General features: G+C 35.6%; 1 protein-coding gene across 1 annotated transcript in view; it reads left to right on the top strand.

Annotated features, from left to right (window-relative positions):
• FNDC3A (fibronectin type III domain containing 3A) overlaps nucleotides 1–19592 on the top strand; it is a 242358-nt gene that overhangs the window by 32574 nt on the left and 190192 nt on the right. Inside the window, 1 exon segment of the mRNA XM_028526584.2 lies at nucleotides 15266–15403. Coding sequence (XP_028382385.1) covers nucleotides 15302–15403 — 102 coding nt within the window. The 5' untranslated portion in view covers nucleotides 15266–15301.

The following is a 19592-nucleotide window of genomic DNA, read 5'->3' as shown; positions in this document are numbered from 1 at the left end:
AACATTGTAGTTATGTTTTGAAGAAGGATTCCTGTCTTTCAGAGATACACACTGAAACATTTGCAGGTCAAATTATATATTACACTTAAAAATAATCCAAAATAGGAATACAGTCGTCCCTTGCTATATCGCGGTTCACTTATTGCGGCTTATTACAGTGAAGCTGCAATAAGTGAACTGTGATATACCGAGGGACGACTGTATACTTCACTGGTGAGTACCCATATGGAATTGTATATGTTGTTAAAATTACGTAGGTTTAAGAGTGTAGGAAAGTGTTTAAGAGCATATGAAGAGTGTGGGAAAGGCTTATTAGCGTGTGGGAAGGTTTTGTAAAGCCTTAAAATATATATAAATAATAAATATAACACCATTATTTTGCAGATTTCATCTGTCACGGGCGGTCTCTGGAATGTAACTCCCACAATAGTGAGGGATCACTGAACACAGGTGGTGGTGTAGATAGATGAAACAGGACCTTGGCTATGAGTTGAAATGGTTCTCATCTGTGTGATGAGAACATGGGAATTCATTATATTCTTATGGTTACTTTTGGCATGTTATTTTGGAAATTTTCCAGAAATATAAAAATACAAAAGATATAATAGAGGTTAAATTGACCTTTTGCAGTATGATCTAAGACTCTAACTCCCACTTCTTACATGTCTCTGTAGGAATGTTTTTTCCAGTATTTCTTATCTAAATGCAATTTTGGAAGACAACTTCTTTGTAAGTCGAGGACTGCCTCTGTTTTTGTTTTTGTTTTTTTTTTAATTTTAAAATATTTTAGTTGTAATTTTTTTGTACCAAATCTTGTACCAGAGTTCCTTTGGTTGGCCAAAATATTTGCCTGTTTTTTTTTTCCCCTAAGATGGCTGTAGTAGCACTTAGTTGTCTTTAACTTATTCAGAACAATTTTGTTAGATTGTATTGTGACAGCTGTCATATCAGTGTGCATTTTAAACAACACTTACCAAAAATGGTAAATTTTTGTGTACCCATTTTAGTATTGAAGATGGAAGAAAATATGCAACATTTTTGGCATATTATACTTTATTGTTTCAAGAAAGGTTAAAAATGCAAATGAAATGCAAAAAAAATTTGTGCAGTGTATGGTGAAAATGCGGTGGACTGATCTAATGTGTCAGAAGTGGCTTGAAGAGTTTCATGCTGGAGATTTCTTGCTGGGTGATGCTCCACAGTTGGGTACACCAGTTGAAGTTGATAGAGATCAAATCAAGACATTAATTGAGAACAATCAACATTATACCATGCAGTATATAGCTGACATACTCAAAATATCCAAATCAATAAAGTTATTGGTAAAAATAAAAAATGTGCTCTTTTATGGAACAAAACACACAAAATTTTCTACCAACACATTACTTTCAAGGATCAAGAATTTAAAAAATTGGGGAGAGAGAGAAGAATAAGAAGCCTCTGAATTAATCATGTCTTTTCAATGAGCAAATTCTCTTATTTTTTTCTTTTTGGTATCATTCATTAAAATCACTGATAGCACTCTCTCTCCTTACTATCCTTTCTGCCTTAATTTTTGTACAAGTGTAAATTTCTTTTTATAATTTTTTAAAAAAAGCACAATAATCCTTCCATGCCTGAATGATAAGTTTACACTAAGATGTGGAAACTTAGTGAAACAGACTAATGCATTTTATTAATTCATATATTTTAACATTTCTCTGGAGGATAGTTGATATCAAATAGTGTTTGCAAGAATATTAATTAGTGTTAGAAACAAAAAAATCTAATGTCTTTTTATTAATATAATCTGTGAAATATTTTGTAGGTTCTGATTAGAAATGACAGGATGATTTTACAGATTGATTTCTGTGACTTTCATCTCAGGAAATTCCACTGCAGGTGATTTAAGCAGCCTTTTTTAATCTAATGTAGTCAAGTTTAGAAGATAAAAAATCCAAAAGTTAAAAAAATAAAATACAAGTTTAAATTAGAAAAATGCATTTTAGGATATCAGTTTGTAAGATGAATTAATAATTGGATAAGGTCCAAATTCAAGAAAAAATTATTGAAATTTCCCTGAAAAGGTATTTAAATAGTTGATAAACCAAATGTGACTGTCGTTGCCTAGGGATTTTCAATACTGACCACTTTTAATCAAAGTTTGATGGAAAGTGGTAAAACATATCCACATTACAAAAAGAAATGATGGAGAAAGTTACTGTAATTCCATCATCTTAATACAATTACTATGATTTAATTGTTTTTACCTAATGTTTTTCATATGTATATTTTTCAGGTACTCCTAAATTCTAGATTTAACTGTGGTGCTATAAACTCCTTGGAATGTATAGTAGTATTCTGATTTCAGATATGGCCTTGGAGTCCTTTAATATCTAGTTTTGTAGAATTAGACAAATGATAAGAACTGAAAAACAAATTGAATTTCTCAGTTTAAACATCAGTATTATTCCTGTGGGTATCTCAGTTATGCTGTGGCTGTAATCCAAATAGGATCTTGCCTTGTATTTTCCCACATACTTTTAAAGAAGTAGAGGTGAAGTTTCAAACACTAAGCCATGTTTATTGTCATGAGCTAGCTACCTTAGATGCTATGTCTAGGCTATATCATAATAGCAGCATTCTTAGAACAAATTCATACAAAGTGGATGGATATGAATGAAGGGGTTAAGAAAGAAAAACTGGCAGAATATATGAGTATGGAAGCTAGTACAGGTTCAGAATTATAGCAGTGACTGAGAAAACAACTATTGTTTCTAAACCTGATAGAATTATGGACTGAATGTATATATTGAAGCCTTAACCCCTCAGTGTCATCATATTTGGAGGTGGGGCCTTTGGGAGGGTACTTAGATTTAGATGAGGTCATGAGGGTGGAGCCCTCATAAATGGATTAGTGCCCTTGTTAGAAGAGTCAAAGAGACCAGAGTTCTTTCTCTCTCTTGCCTTGTGAAGATATAATGATAGCCATCTGTAGGCCAAGAAGAGAGCCTTCAGCAAGAACCTAATAATATTGGCACATAGATCGTGGAATTCCCAGACTCCAGAACTTTTGGAAATAAATTTCTGTTGCTTAAGCCACTCAGTCTATGGTATTTGTTCTAGCAGCTCAAACTGATTAAGACAGTAATTGGTACCAATAAATGGAGTGCTGCTTTAGCAAATATCCAAAAATGTGAAAGCGGCTTTGGAACTGGGTAATATATTACTACAGCTGGAAAAGTTTTGAAGTGCTTGCTAGAAAAAGCTGAGATCGCTGTTAAGGGACTACTTACTGATGGTAACTGGTGAGATATCAGAATGAAAAGAAGAGAGCTGAAGGGAAAACCTCCATCTTCTAGAGAATACATGAATAATCGTGAACAGCAGAATGTTGGTAGAAATATGGATTTAAAGGCCATTCTGATGAGTTCTCAGGAATGAGGACTGTTACTGGATGGCGGAGAAAGGCCACCCTTATTATAAAGGAAAAAAGCACTTGGCTGAGTAGTATTCATATTCTAGTGTGTTTTGGGGGGTAGAACTTGGGAGTGATAAAATGGATATTTAGTTGAGGAGGTTTCTAAGCAAAATGTTAAAGGAATGGGTTGGTTCCTCCCGCTTACAGTAAAATGTAAGAGGAGAGAAATTAATTGAAAATGATTTGTTAAACAATAAGAAACCAGAACTTAACAATTTGGAAAATTCCCAGCCTATCCATATTTTAAAAAATAAAGAAGCATGTTTGGAAGAAAATGCCAAGAATGTGGCTGACCAACCATTTGTTAAGGATGTGTGAGCCATGGACCTAATTATCTCAACTGAAGCTGGGAAAAGAGGTGGAATTATACCACAGCTGGCATCTGCCACATGTGACTAAAAGAAACAAAGTGGTTTGGAATGGAGGAAGGCTGTGAACATGCAGTATTCTTTAAGAAAAGGGAAGAAAGACCCAAAAGGTGATTCAGAGGTCATGAGGACTGCTATTTCCACCATAGGTCCAGATTGCACAGGTCTGAGGGAGGGCTACTTATACCCCAGTTTCAAAGGATAAGACTTTTGCCCAGCAGAGCCATATGGGTGTGTCTCCACCAAGCTGAAGGAATATCTATAGGGGTAATGCCATGCTCAGTTGGGTCCAGAGACCAGAGTATGGAACCAAAGAGATTATTATCAAGCCTTAATATCTAATGGTACTTGCCTTGCTAGGTTTTGGACTTGCTTAGGACCTGTTATTCTTTCTTCCAATTTCTTTTTATAAGTATATTTTATTGATTATGCTATTACAGTTGTCCCAATTTCCCTCCTTTGCCCTCTTCTGCTTGGTACCCTTCTTCCCTCCAGCATTCCCCCCATTTAGTTCATGTCCATGTGTTGCAGATATGTTATTTGTGTTCTCCATTTCCTATACCATTCTTAACATCCTCCTGCCTGTTTTGTACCTACCAATTATACTTCTTAATCTCTGCACCTTCTCCCTTATTCTTCCCTTTCTCTGTCCCAGCTGATCACACACTCCAAATGATCTCCATATCTATAATTCTGTTCCTGTTCTGGTTGTTTGCTTTTTTTTATTTGTTTGCTTTATTTATTTATTTATTTATTTATTTACAGATTTTTTTCATTTTTAGAGAGAGGGAGAGAAACATCAATGTGTGGTTGCCTCTCACACACCCCCTACTAGGGACCTGGCCCACAACCCAGGCATGTGCCCTAACTGGGAATTGAACTAGCGACCCTTTGGTTCTCGGGCCGGCATTCAATCCACTGAACTATACCAGCCAGGGCTGTGCTGTTTTGTTTTGTTTTGTTTTGTTTTGTTTTGTTTTGTTCTGTTTTAGGTTCAGTTGTTGATAATCATGAGTTGTCATACGAGTGCTCATAATTTTGATCTTTTTGTAAATAAATCCCTTTAACATTTCATAATGTAATAACGAGTTGGTGATGATGAACTTCCTTTAGCTTTTCCTTGTCTGGGAAGCATTTTATCTACCTTTTGATTCTAAGTGATAGTTTTGTTGGATAGAGTAATCTAGGTTGTAGGCCCTTAATCTAGGTTGTAGGTCCTTCCTTTTTATCACTCTGAATATTTCTTGCCAGTCCCTTCTTGCCTGCATAGTCTCTTTTGAGAAATCAGCTGACAGTCTTATGGGAACTTCTTTGTAGGTTAACACTCTGCTTTTTTCTAGCTGCTTTTAAGATTCTCTCTTTATCTTTATCTTCAATCTCTGGCATTTTAATTATGATGTGTCTTGGCGTGTTCATCTTTGATCCAACTTGTTTGGGGTTCCCTGTGCTTCCTGGATTTGTATGTGTATTTCCTTTACCAAATTAGGGAAGTTTGCTTTCATTATATTTTTTTAATAAGTTTTCAATTACTTGCTGTTCCTCTTCTTCTGGGAGCCCTATGACTTGGATGTTGGCATGTTTGGAGAGAACCCAAAGGCTTCTTATACCATCCTAGCTTTTTTGAATTCTTGTTTCTTCTTTCTGTTTTGGTTGAGTCTTATTTCTTCCTTATGTTCCAAATTGTTGATTTGAATCCCGACTTCCTTCTTTCACTGTGGATTCCCTGTTTATTTTTCTTTATTTCACTTAGTGTAACCTTCATTTCTTCCTTTATGTTGTTAACTGACTCAATCAGTTCTCTGAGCATCTCGATCACCAGTGTTTTTGAGCTCTGCATCTGTTAAGTTGACTATCTCCATTTTGCTTAGTTCTTTTCCTGGAGCTTTATTCTCTTCTTTCATTTGGGCCATATTTTTTTTGTCTCCTCAGTTTGGCAGCCATGCTGTGTTTGTTTCTGTATTAGGTAGTATTGCTTTGACTCCCTGTCTTAGCGCACCTATTAAGTTGTATGAGGTGGAGCCTTTGGTGTTTGCCAGGGCAACCCGCTTCACTACTCCGAGGCTCTGTGTGAGGGGAGGGTTCAGAGAGAGCACAGTGCCACTGCCTGCCTTCTGGAGGTTTGCTTGGCACTTGCCTATTTCCAGTCACTTCGCCCACTTCCCGTGTGTGACTGGCACCCTTCCAGCTGTTGCCATGGTGGTGAATCCCAGTATAGATGGGTTTGCATACGTCCTAAGTCTGTGCAGGCCCTTTAAATGGTCTCTCCTGAAAAACTGGCAGTTTCTTCCTCCGCCTTAACCCCAACTGGATTTTACAGCCAGAAGTTATGGGGCTTGATCTTCCTGACACTGGAACCCTGGACTGTATGGCCTGACCTGAGGTTGGGATTGCTTATTCCCAAGGTATCCTTCCTGATTTTTATCCATGATATGTGAATGTGGGACTTCCCCTTTTACCACCACTGCTGCCTCCACACCACCCTGAGCCTCTTTGCCTCTCCATCCAAACTCTGTATCTCCGCCCCTCCTACCCATCTGGATGAATGTGGCTTCTTTAAATCCTTGGGTGTTGGACTTCCAAACAGTTCATTTTCTGATAGTTCTGGGTGTTTTCCGTTTTGAGGTTTAGTTGTAATTCTTGTGGTTGTGTGTGGAGGCGAAGTGTGTCTCTCTACCTATGCCTCCATCTGACCAGAAACCCTTTCTTCTGATTTCTGATTTTGGCCTGTCCCACCATTGTATTTTGGAAGCATAGAAGTTGTCTTCGTTTCATTGGTTCATGTCTGGAGAAGAATTTTGCCCCAGGATGAATTGTATCCAAGTCTCACCTAAATCTGATTCAGCTAAAATTTTAGACCTTAGAGTTTATGTTGAAATAATTAAGACTTCTGTTGGGCCCTAGATGGTGTGGCTCAGTGAACTAAGTGCCAGCCTGTGAGCCAAGGGGTCACAGGTTCAATTCCCAGTTGGAGTGCACGCCTGGGTTGAGGGCCAGGTCCCCAGTGGGGGGGTATGCAAGAGGCAGCCACACATTGATATTTCTCTCTCTCTTTCTTCCTCCCTTCCCTTCTTTCTAAAAATAAATAAATAAAATTAAAAAACAAGACTTTTGTTAGGATGGAATGAATGTATTTTGTGTGCAAGAAAGACATGAATTTTGGAGGTCAGTGAAAGAATATATGGAATAAATACTTGTCCTTCTGAAATGGGTAGGTCAGATACTTAAGAGGTGTGGTCTTTGGGAGGTAATTAGGTTTAGATGAGGTCATGAGTGTGGAACTCCCATGATATGATTAGTGCCTTTATTACCTAAGAAGAGGGAAGAGAGACCACAACCCTCTGTTTCTTGGCTGTGTGAGGGTATAGCAATAAGATGGCTCTTATTTAGCAAGCCAGGAAAAGGGCCATCACCAGGAACCTGTTAATACTCTCACCCTGATCTTGGAATTTTCAACCTCAGAACCATGAGAAATAACCACCTGTTGTTTAAACTGTCCAGTCTGTGGTATTTTATAGCAACTAGAGCAAAGTTTGCAAATATTTTTTTCCTTTCCTTAGGGTGCATTTTCACTATGTTGAGTGTGTTCTTTGATACAGAAAAGTTTTCAAGTTTGATATAGTCTAATTTGCCTATTTTTTTTTCTAATCCTCACCCAAGGATATGTTTATTATTGACTTTGGTGGGGGGAGAGAAATGTTGATGTGAGAAACATTGATTGGTTGCCTCCCATATTTGGGCCAACTGGGTATTGAACCCACAACCTAAGCATGTACTTTGTCCAGGGATTGAACCTGCAGCCTTTGACGTACAGGATAACACTCCAACCAACTGAACAACCTGGCCAGGGCTCATTTGTCTATTTTTGCTTTCATGATCTTTGCTTTTGTTGTCATGTCTTACATATCATTAACAAGACCAATGCCATAAAGCTTTTCCTCTGTTTTCTTCTTGAAGTGTGATAATTTTGGGTCTTACACTTAGATTTTAAGTTAATTTTGTGTGTGGTATAAGTTACCATTTTGACTTTCTTTTGGGAAAAAAAAAAAAGCAGTTTTTCCATCACTCTGTTGACGAGACTGTCCATTGTGTGGTTTTGACACTTTTGTTGATCATTTGACCATATATATGAGAGTATTTCTGGCCTCTCTATTCTTTTTTTGTTAGTGTATTTGTCTTGTCTTTATGCCATTACCACACTGTTTTGATTAACTGTGGCTTTGTAATATGTTTTGAAATCAGGAAATTTGAGTCTTCAAATTTTGTTTTTCTTTTTCAAAATTGTTTTGGCTATTCAGGGGACCCTTGACATGCCATATTAATTTTAAAATGAATTTTTCTACTTCTGCAAAGAAAAAAAATGCTATCTAGATTTTTACAGGGATTGCATTTAGTTTGTAGATTGCTTTGGTTTGTATGGGCTTAACAGTATTCTCTTCCAGTCTGTCAACACAGAATATTATTCCAGAATGTCCTCTTTAATTTCTTTTAGCAATACTTCACCAGTTTTCAGTATACAAATCTTTCACTTCCTTGACTAGATTTATTTCTAAGTATTGTATTCTTTTTGATGCAATTATAGATAGAATTTTTTTCTTAATTTCCTTTTCAGATTATTTGGTTAGTGTATAGAAAGGCAACTGATTATTGCATGTTGGTTTTTATATCTTGCATTTTTACTGCATTTCTTGATTGGTTCTAACAGGGTTTTTTTTTTTTTTTTAATCTTTAGGATTTTCTACATATAAGATCATGTTGTATGTGAACAGGGATAGTTTTACTTTTTCCTTTCCAATTTAGATGTCTTTTATTTCTTTTTCAGGCCTAATTGCCCTGGCTAGGACTTCCAGTACTATGAACAGATGTGGCAAGAGAGTGGGCATTTGGCCTTGTTCCCAGTCTTAAAAGAAAAGCTTTCAGTCTTTCATCACTGAGTATGATATTAGCTGTTGGGTTTTAATGTGTGGCCTTTAATATGTTGAGATAGTTTCCTTCTATTCGTAGTTTATTGAGTGTTATTTTTTTAATCAGGAAAGGGCATTGAATCTTGTCAAATGCTTTTTCTGCATCAGTTAAGACAATCATGTCATTTTAGCTTTAAAAAATAATATATATTGAAGTATACACAGAGAAGTATATAGATAGGGTGGGGCAAAAGTAGTTTTACAGTTTTGAGTACATGAAACATTTTATTCTTGTATTATTATTTATTAATTATTGTATTGCTTACCATAAGAACAATTTAAACTTACTTTGCCCCACCCTCTATATCAATGTACAGCTCAATGCATAATGCAGTAGCAATTAACACATAACAGCGTCACAAGTCAAAACAAAGAACAGTACTCACACTCTGGAAACTGCCTTCACGCCCCTTCCAAACTCCATTCTTTCTCTCCAAAGGCAATTGCTGTCCTGAGTTTCAATATTATAGATTGGTTTTATCAACTTTGGAACTTTCTATTATAAAATGGTTGCGTAGTATGTATTCTTCTCAGTCTGTTTTTCACTCACTTTTATTTGTGAAATTTGTGTTGTTCCTTGTATCACTAGTTCATTAATTTTCATTGTTGTATAGTTGTTCAACTGGACCAATCAGATACAGTTTACCATTTACTTTGGAGGGTTGTTTAGGGTAGTTACAGTCTTGGGCTATTAAAGAATAATGCTGCTGTATACTTTCATATACTTGTCTATTGGTACACATGTGCATGCATTTCTTTTTGGTGTACAGTAGGAGTCTAATACTTGGATCATAACTGGATCATAGAGTATTTATATGTTCACCCTGGGTAGATAATATTAAATTGGTGTCCAAAGTGATTTTGAGCTTTCATTCTATATGAGTATGCCAGTCACTAGTATTTGATATTGTCGGTCTCTTTCATTTTTATCATCCTATTGAGTATGTGGTAGTATTACATGATTTTTAATTAGTTTTTCCTAGTAATTAGTTAATTTGAGAATCTTTTTATATATTTACATATAAAAGCTGTCTTGAGTTTACACTTTTGTGAAGAGTATGTTCAAGTCCCTTGACATTTTTCTATTGTTTAAAAATTAATTTGTAGGAAGCCTGTATATAAGGGGGACACCCCACAAAACCTGAATTTATTTATAAAAAAGTATGTATTTATTCCTACATGTTTAAACTTTCGTCACCTTCAGTGTACTCTCCATTCAACAAAATACACCTATCAAGACATTTTTGTACTGCTCAAGACAATTTGTGAACTCATCGATTTTGATGCCTTTTAGTCCTGGTGTGGTTTTTGTTTCACCTCTTCCACATTGGGAACACCTTTCCCTTTGAGGACTATTTTTTCTGGGGTAAACAAAAAAAGATCACTTGGGAAGAGATAGGGTGAATAGGGAGGTTGGGGCATGGAAGTTGTGCCCTTTTGGTCAAAAGCGGTTGAACACTGAGTGCTATGTGGGCAGGTGCTCTTGTAAATCACCCATCATGAAATGGACAAACACTTGTAAAGAGTCTTCAAAAAAAATTTACTGAAGGTGAATGCAGCCTCTCACAACAATGCTAGCTGGTACACTGATACAGATGGGTTCCTAGAACACTCACCTAGCAGGGGATGCCTGTAATACAAGGGACCCACCCTCCAGATGATAATTCTGGTTTTGGGGGTACCCCTCATATATTCTAATTATGTGGTATTTTTCAATTATATATGTGGTAAATATCTTTCTGTCTGACTTATTCTCTTAAAGATATTTCTTAATAATAGATCTTAATTTTATTGAAGTTCAACCTATCATTTTTTTCCTCTGTGATTTAAGAAATGTGAGTTGTACCATGTTTGAAAGATCTTTTTGAGTTCCACAGTTATGAAGATGTTCTTTTGTGTTTTCTTTAGAAGTGTTTTTGTTTTGTTTACATTCAGATCTGCAACCTGGCATTAATATTTTTAAAATATTGTTTAATTTACATTATTTAAAATTTTAAACTTACAGAACGTTGCAAGAATGGTATAAAAACATTCAGCTTTTCTTCCCTCAAATTCGTAAAAAATTTTTATATTATGTATTATTGATTATGCTCTTACAGTTGTCCCATTTTTTCTCTCCATTATTCTCCTCTACTCTGTATCCTCCTACTCCCACCAGCATCCTCCCATTTAGATCATGTCCATGGGTCATACATATAACTTCTTTGGTTTCTCCATTTCCCATACTATTCTTAACCTCTCTCTATTTTTTTACCTGCTACTTATGCTTTTTATACCTGTACCTTTTCACCCATTCTCCCCCCTACACCTCCCACTGATAACCCTCCATGTAATCTTCATTTCTGTGAATCTATTCCTGATCTGGTTGTTGCTTAATTTGTTTTTGTTTTTATTTTTGTTTTTTAGATTTGGTTGTTGATAGTTGTCAGTTTATTGTCTTCTACTGTTCATAGTTTTGATCTTTTTTTTCTTAGATAAGTCCCTTTGACATTCATGTAATAAGGGCTTGGTGATGATGAACTCCTTTAGCTTGACCTTATCTGGAAAGCACTTCCATTCTAAATGATAGCTTTGCTGGTTAGAGTAATCTTGAGTGTAGGTCCTTGCCTTTCATGACTTTGAGTTCTTCTTTCCAGTCCCTTCTTGCCTATAAGATTTCTTTTGAAAAATCAGCTGATAATCTTATGGTGGAGCCTTAGGTTTTCGACCAGGGCAGGGCTACTGTGGTGCTGTATAAGCAGGAGGAGTCAGAGAGGGAACAGTGCCGCTTGCTTGGCTCTTGGCTGGCCTTCGGGCACTTCTCTACTACTCGCAAGCAAATAAGTCCCTTCTGGTGCCGATTCCCAGATAGGTGGGCTTGTGTATGTTCTATGACCCTGCAGATCTCTCCAACAAACTCTCCTGTGAGGCTGGGAGTTTCTCCTGTTGCTGCAACCCCCACAGATTTTTTCAGTCAGAGGTTTTGAGGTTTTATTTCCCCCCACGTTGGAACCCTGGGTTCCTCAGTCTGTTTCACTCCCCGGTTGTTCCTTCCTGTTTATCCACATGCAAAAGTGGGACAGCCCAGCCCAGTTCTCTAGCCACTGCCTTGCCTCCAGTTCTCTCCACCCTGCTGCCCATCCTACTCTCTGCCCTCCTACTGGTCTGGATGAATGTTTCTTCTTTAACTCTTTGGTGGTTGGACTTCCATACAATTCAATTTTCTGGCACTCCTGGTTGATTTTTGTTTTTAAATTTGTTGTTGTCCTTCTTTTCGTTGTGTGAAGAGGCGTAGTATCTACCTATGCCTCCATCCATTTCCTGAAGTGGTTAACATTTTAGTATATTATTGCTGGCAAAGATAGGTGAATATTGATACACAGATACAGATGTAAACAGTAATATGTTGGAGCCATCTTGTCCTTGTATTCAAATATTGTTAAATATTCAGGCATTTTCAGTTATATTTTTAAATCATGATAACCTGGAATAGACCATGGAGGAATATTTCATGGAAATTAGCACAAGAAATCACTCTTCTCTTTTCTTTTTTTTTATATGTATCATACATTACATTATAAAAAATAGTCCTGGTTGGGCAGCTCAGTTGGTTGGAGTGTCAAGCCGTACACCAAAAAGTTGCAGGTTCGATCCTGGTCATGGTACATACCTAAGTTGCAGGTTTGATCCCCCGTCAGGGAGTGTACAGGAGGCAAATGATCCTTGTTTCTCTTTCATGTTGATGTTTCTTCCCACTCCCTCCCCTGCCCTCCCCCTCTCTTCCACCTCCTCTCCCCTCCTTTCTCTTTCTAAAATCAATAAACACATCTTCATGGGAGGATTTAAAAACAAGTTAAAAAATTAAAGAGCAAGTAAAGATAGGTTAACTTAAAACAAGTGGGTGTTTGTAGTCACCAAAATAAGATGAGAATGTAGGAAGTGAGTAGTAACAAAATTAGAAGACATTTCTTGAAAGAAGCTAACAGTGTTCTCTATGCAGGAATGAAAGGAATTTTTAGCTTTCTAAATGCAGCATTTCAGCTGCATGACTGAAGTTTATGATTTGCAAGCTGAAATAAAAGCAGCTCCTTTGCATATTGTGTGATGAATACAGCCATATAAGAAATCAGTTCATAAATGAAACTTTTGATGTGTTATAACTTTACAAAGAATAAAATTGGAGGTAATACTTATATGGGATGATAATATTAAAACATAGCATGTGCCTTCAGATCCTATTTATAATAGCATTGTTCTTGGAATTCACTGGAGGTTCAGAAGAAATTTGTCTTTGTAAACTTCAGCCACCTCTTGAAACCAAACTATGGTTATAACTTCAGCATTATATTCTAAATTTAAGTTATAATGGTGATTTGCAGTTTTAATTAAATGTATTAAAATATTGCAGATAGAATAAAATGACAAAATAAAAATTACTCAATGGTTACTTTAAAAAATTACTAATTTACAAAACATGAATTGCTCATAAACTTTTAACTGTGGTTAATCCTGTTAATCATCCTGAGTTAGCTTCCTTAAAAATGTTTCTTTTTTTTCTTTAAGGTCAACATATTTATTTATTTTCTTTCTTTTTTATGTTGTTCCAGTACAGTTGTCTCCATTTCCCTCCCCATGACTCCCTCCCATAAAAATATTTCTTCTTAAACTAAGTTATGACATGCAAGTGCAAAAGTGAAAAAAATATATTGACTATTTCCCATCGTATAATTCTTTGTATAGATCACAGAGTGAAATTATTTCACAATTTAAAGTACTCAGTGATTTTCTGAACTTCAAGAAATAGAGGAATACAGATTAAGCCAGTAGTTATATTTGCATTCCCCATATATATATATATATATATTAGTGTGTATATATACTAGTGTGTATATATATGAGTATATACAATAGATAAGTTTATAAATATATATATCTTGTTATATTTACATTGTACATTTTATGAGAATGATTTGTACAATGGTTTTATGTATAAAACCTTGAAGTAAATACCTGTATTAAATATTTTTTTAAATCTTATAGCAGGGTTTATATGACTAAATGGAAAGTTGTTTTTACGTTAAATCAGCTCATACAAGAGATTCTGCAAAGACTCAAGATTTTAATGTCATATAAAAGTTAAACATTTTGACACTACTGAAATTGTAGAATGCTGCAAACATCCAAAAATGTTAATTTTTGCCTTTCAGTGTAGATTTAAGCAAATTTATGATTGAACTCAGTTGTGCTCATACTGGCATGTAGTTGGCTGATGTTTTATTGGTTGGCATTGTATATGGTAGACTAATATTGCTTGAGTCAAGTCCTTTACTTTTATATCAGGGATATTCTATTTACAGTTAAGGGTTTCTATTGTAAATATATGTGCTTTTATCACTGAAATGACAGTTTATTATAAAGTAGGTGTCATTTAGAAAAGAAAAATAAAACTGGAATGGTAGGAGACCAGAGTGAGAACATAAAACTTGAAGGTTCTTATTCTAATTCTGAACAAATTTTTCTACTATTTTTATCTCTCTGAAGAATCAATGAAAAATCATAATTCTGGAGTCATCATCCTAGAGACTGATAGGATGATGTGGGTGGACTTGGGTGTTCATTATTACCTTCTCTCATAGAAAAAAATTAGTGATAGGATTGCTTCACCCAATTATTGTATTTTAGTGCCTATCCCTGTGTTTTAACTAAAAAATGATGGTGGTTAAATAAATTGTGTACAGAGATGAAAGCGATAGAGAAACAATTTAAGTAGAAGCTGCTGATAATATTGGCTTTATTATATATCTTAGTTTGTTGTACACATTGACAGTTGGTTAAGTTGAAAGAAATGAATTCCTATAAATCTCTGTTGACTAAAAAGTCATAGAATATTGTAAAAATTTCCTCTGATAAGAATATCTCTTTAGGTTAAGGAGTAAGACAAATTTTGGGGTTCTTTCTGGAGCATACCCATGCCTTTCTTCCCTCTCAGCATGCATCTTTACTTTTCTCTCCTAAGCACTAAGGTTTCCCACAAGATTTGCAACCAGGGGAGCAACAGGCAGCAGCACCTCATCCTGCATTTACTCCCTGAACCTGTTTCCAAGGCTCCATTTCAGTGAGCTTACTTTTCAGTGAGCTAACACCACCCTGCTGTGGCTCACTTATTTCTTACATTTCCAGAGAGCCAAAGCAGAACACTGTCCAAGATCTTTCTTGTTGATTCTTCTATCTTAGAGTCTTCAGTGAGTTAGCAGCAGCCTCACCTTGGCTCACTTCCTTCCTGTACATTTCTAGAAAACCAAAGCAGAACACGACCTAGGCTCTTTTCTGTTGCTTCTTCCAGCCTGACTCCTTCCTTTGTTTAACTGTTCACAGCCTTAATAGATGTATTCTAAAAATTTTTTTAAAGTTAAAAAGGATAAGACGAATCTTGAATGTATTATATTTTAATATATTTTAAGGATACGTACATATTGCTATATATTTTTGTTTTTCAGAGTTGGAGAGTTATCCAGTATATTAATGTCTTACTGATGATGGCAGAACATCCACCACTACTGGATACATCTCAGATTTTAACTAGTGATATTTCTCTTCTGTCTGCCCCAATTGTAAGTGCAGATGGAACACAACAGGTAAGGAAGGAAACCATTGTTTATTCCTTATGTCTAGTACACATGTATTTCTTTCAAAAGAATGCAAAATGTTAAATGGAATTAAAATTCACATTTGTGGGTTCCTCTTAATTCATGTTTTATTTTTTTAATGGTATTTTTTCCATTACCATTTATCCCCTTTATACTTCCCTTCTCCCCCTTGCCCACTTTCTCCACACTATTGTCCATGTCCATGAGTCCTTTAATCCTCTTTTGCTGGATCCCTCCACCCACTAAACTCCCCGCATCAGTAGCTGTTAGCCTGCTCTCTTATCTATGAGCCCGTCTCTGTTTTCCTTGTTAGTTCAGTTTGTTCATTAGATTCCACGTATGAGTGAAATCATATAGTATTTTGTTTCTCTGAATGGCTTATTTCACTTAGCATAATGTTCTGCAGGTCCATCCTTGCTGTCACAAAGGGTAAAATTTTCTTCATATTTATAGCAGAGTGGTAGTCCATTGTGTAAATGTCCCATAGGTGTTTTGTCCAGTCATCTATTGATGGACATTTGGGCTTCTTCCGTATCTTGACGAATGTGTAAATAATGCTGCATGAACATAGGAGTGCTTATGTTCTTTCGGATTAGCATTTTAGGTTTCTTCAGATGTATTCCCAGATGTGGGATTCCTGGGTTAAAAGGCAGATCCATTTTTAATTTGTTGAGGTATCTCTATACTGCTTTCCACAATGGGTGCACCAGTCTGCATTCCCACCAACAGTGAAAAAGGGTTCCCTTTTCTTCACATCCTCACCAACACTTTGTTGTTGATTTATTAATGATAGCCATTCTGACAGGTGTGAGGTGGTATCTCATTGTGGTTTTAATTTGCATTCAACTGATGATTAGTGACCTTGAGCATATTTTCATAATGTCTATTGAACATGTATGTTCTGCTTGGAAAAGTGTCTATTCAGGTCCTTTATTCATTTATGAATTGGGTTGTTTGGGTTTTTTTGGTGTTAAGCTTTATAATTCTTTATAAATTTCAGATATTAACCCCTTATCATATGTATTGGTGGTAAATATGTTCTCCCATTCTGTGAGTCGTCTTTTTATTTTCTTGGTGGTTTCTTTTGTTGTGCTAAGCTTTTTAGTTTGATGAATTCCCATTTGTTTGTTTTTTCTTTTGTTTCGCTTGCCTGGGAGATATAGCTGATAAAATATTGCTACCAGTTACCAGCTATGTCTGAGTTTTTGCTGCCTATATTTTCTTCTAGGATTTTTATTTTTCCCAGTCTAACATTTAAGTCTTTAATCCATTATGAATTTATTCTTGTGTGTGGTGTAAGATGGTGGTCTAGTTGTATTTTTTCTACATGTATCTGTCCAGTTTTCCCAAAACCATTTGTTGAATAAGCTATCTAGCTCATTGTATGTGCTTGCTTCCTCTGTCAAATAAATTGACTATAAAGCTGTGGGTTTATTTCTGGACTCTCTCTTCTGTTCCATTGATCTGTGTCTGTTTTTATGCCAGTACCATGCTGTTTTGATTACTATTGCCTTGTAGTATAGTTTGATATTAGGTAGCATGATTCCTCCAACTTTGTTCTTCTTTCCCAGGATCGCTATGGCTATGCAGGGCTTACTGTGGTACCATATAAATTTTTGATGTATTTGTTCTAGTTCTGTGAAATCTGTCATTGGAATCTTGATAGGAATTGCATTGAATCTATAGATTACTTCGGGTAGCATGGACATTTTAATGATTTGAATTTTCCTGTCCATGAATATAGTGTGTGTTTTTACTTACTTGTTTCTTCTTTAGTTTCTTTCTTCAGTGTCTGATAATTTTCCAAGTATAGGTCTTTTACACCCTTGGTTAGATCTATTCCTAGGTATTTTATTCTTTTTGAAGCGATCATGAATGGAATTCTTTTCTTATTTTCCCTTTATGATAGTTCATTGGCATATAAAATGCAGCTGATTTCTGGTCATTAAATTTGTGTCATGCTACATTGCTGAATTCATATATTACTTCTAGTAGGTTCTTGATGGAATCTTCTAGGGTTCTCTGTGTACAGCTTCATGTCATGTGCCAATAAAGACAGTTTTACTTTTTCTTTTCCAGTTTGGATGCTTTTTATTTCCTCTAGTCTCATTGCTATAACTAGGACTTCCGTTACTGTGTTGAATGAGAGAGGTGAAAGCAGACATCCCTCCCTTGTTCCCAATTTTAAGGGGAGTGCTTGTAGTCTTGCCCAGTGAGTGTGATGTTGGCAGACAGTTTGTCATTTAAGGCCTTTTTTATGTTTAGGTATGTTCCCTCTTTTCACTTTGCTGAGAATTTTGGTCATAAATGGGTGCTATATTTTATCAAATGCTTTTTCTGCATCTATTGATATTGTCATGTGGTTTTTATCCTTTGGTTTGTGTATGGTGTATCACATGTATTTATTTGTGAATGTCATACCAAATTTGCATTCTCAGAATAAATCCTACTTGATTGTGATGTATATGATCTTTTTGAAGTATTGCTTTATTCGATTTTCACTATATTGTTGAGGATATTAGCATCTGTGTTCATCAGGGATATTGGCTTACAATTTTGTTTTTTTGTAATGTCTTTATCTGGTTTTGGAATTAGGATGGTGATAGCCTGATGAAATCAGCTTGGGAGTCTTCCCTCCTCTTGGATTTTTTGAAATAGTTTGAGAAGGAGAGGTGGTAGTTCTTCTCAGAAAGTTCTTCTCAAAATTCCCTGGTGAAGCCATCTGATCCAGGGCTTTTGTTTGCTGGGAGTTATTTGATTATTGCTTGAATTACACTAGGTATAATCTGTGTATACAGATTCTCAGATGCTTCCCAATAAGCTATAGAAGATTGTATGTGTCTATGAATTTATCCATTTCATCCATGTTGTTCCATTTGTTGGCATATAGTTGTTCGTAAATGCTGTTACAATTCTTTGTATTTCTTTGATGTCACTTGTTATTTTTCCTCTTTCATTTCTGATGTTTATTGGATCCTCTTTCTTTTTTCTTGATTTGATTCTGGTTAAAGGTTTGTCAGTCTAGTTTATCTTTTCAAAGAACTAGGGTTTTTTATCTTTTTTTCCTTCCTTGTACTAACTTTGAGCTCTGTTTGTTGTTGTTTTTCAAGTTCTTTAAGGGTAAAGTTAGATTGTTTATTTGAGCTTTTTCTTTTTTGTTGAGAAAGGCTTATAATGCTATGAATTTCCCTCTTAGTAATGCTTTCCCTGTGTCTCACAGATTTTGGGTTGTTGTATTCTCATTTTCATTTGTTTCAAGGTGTCTTTTGATATTTTTCTTGATCTCATTGTTGAGCCATTCATAGTTTAATAACATTTATTTTTCAGTTTTCCTCTTGTGATTGATTTCTAGTTTTATATCATTGTGATGAGAGATGATGCTTGATATAATTTCAGTTTTCTTAAATTTATTGAGACTTGTGACCTAACATGTGGTCAATCCTAGAAATTGCTCCACATACATTTAAAAGTATATAGAATATATTCTGCTTTGGGGTCAAATGCGTGCATGGTATCAATTAAATCCATTTCATTTAGTGTGTCACTTAAGGCCACTGTCTCCTTTACATTTTCTGTCTAGAAGATATATCAGTCGAAGTTAATGGGGTGTTAAAATTTCCTACAAAGACTGCATTTCTGTTAATCTTCCATTTATGTCGTCAAAATTTGCTTTACATGTTAGGTGCTCCTGTGTTGGATGCATAAATGTTTACTAGGGTTGTATGCTATTGTTGGATTGTTCTCTTTATAATCACGTAGTATCCTTCTTCATCTCTCACTGTAGCCTTGGTTTTAAAGTCTATTTTGTTGAATATAAGTATTGCTACCCCAGCTTTTTTACCTTTCCATTTGCATGAAATACCTTTTTTCATTCTTTTAGTGTGTGTCTATATTTTGGTTTGAGGTGGATCTCTTGGAAACAGCATATGAGGGGGTACCCAATTAAATAGAATTTCTTTATTAAAAATTGTGTATTTATTCTTACATGTTTAACCTTCAGTCACTTCAAGCTACTCTCCATTTGTTGTAGTACACCTATCAAAACTTTTTTTCTCCTGGTCACAAACCATTTTTGAACTCATCAATTTTGATGCCTTTTAGTGTTTCTGCCATATTTTGTTTCACCCACTTCCTCATCAGTAAAATGTTTCCCTCTGAGGATTGTTTTCATTGGAAG

Source organism: Phyllostomus discolor, chromosome 11, assembly GCF_004126475.2.
Source record: "Phyllostomus discolor isolate MPI-MPIP mPhyDis1 chromosome 11, mPhyDis1.pri.v3, whole genome shotgun sequence".
Lineage (NCBI taxonomy): Eukaryota > Metazoa > Chordata > Mammalia > Chiroptera > Phyllostomidae > Phyllostomus > Phyllostomus discolor.
Note: the sequence above shows the minus strand (reverse complement) of the source record. Positions and strands in the feature narration are given on the sequence as shown.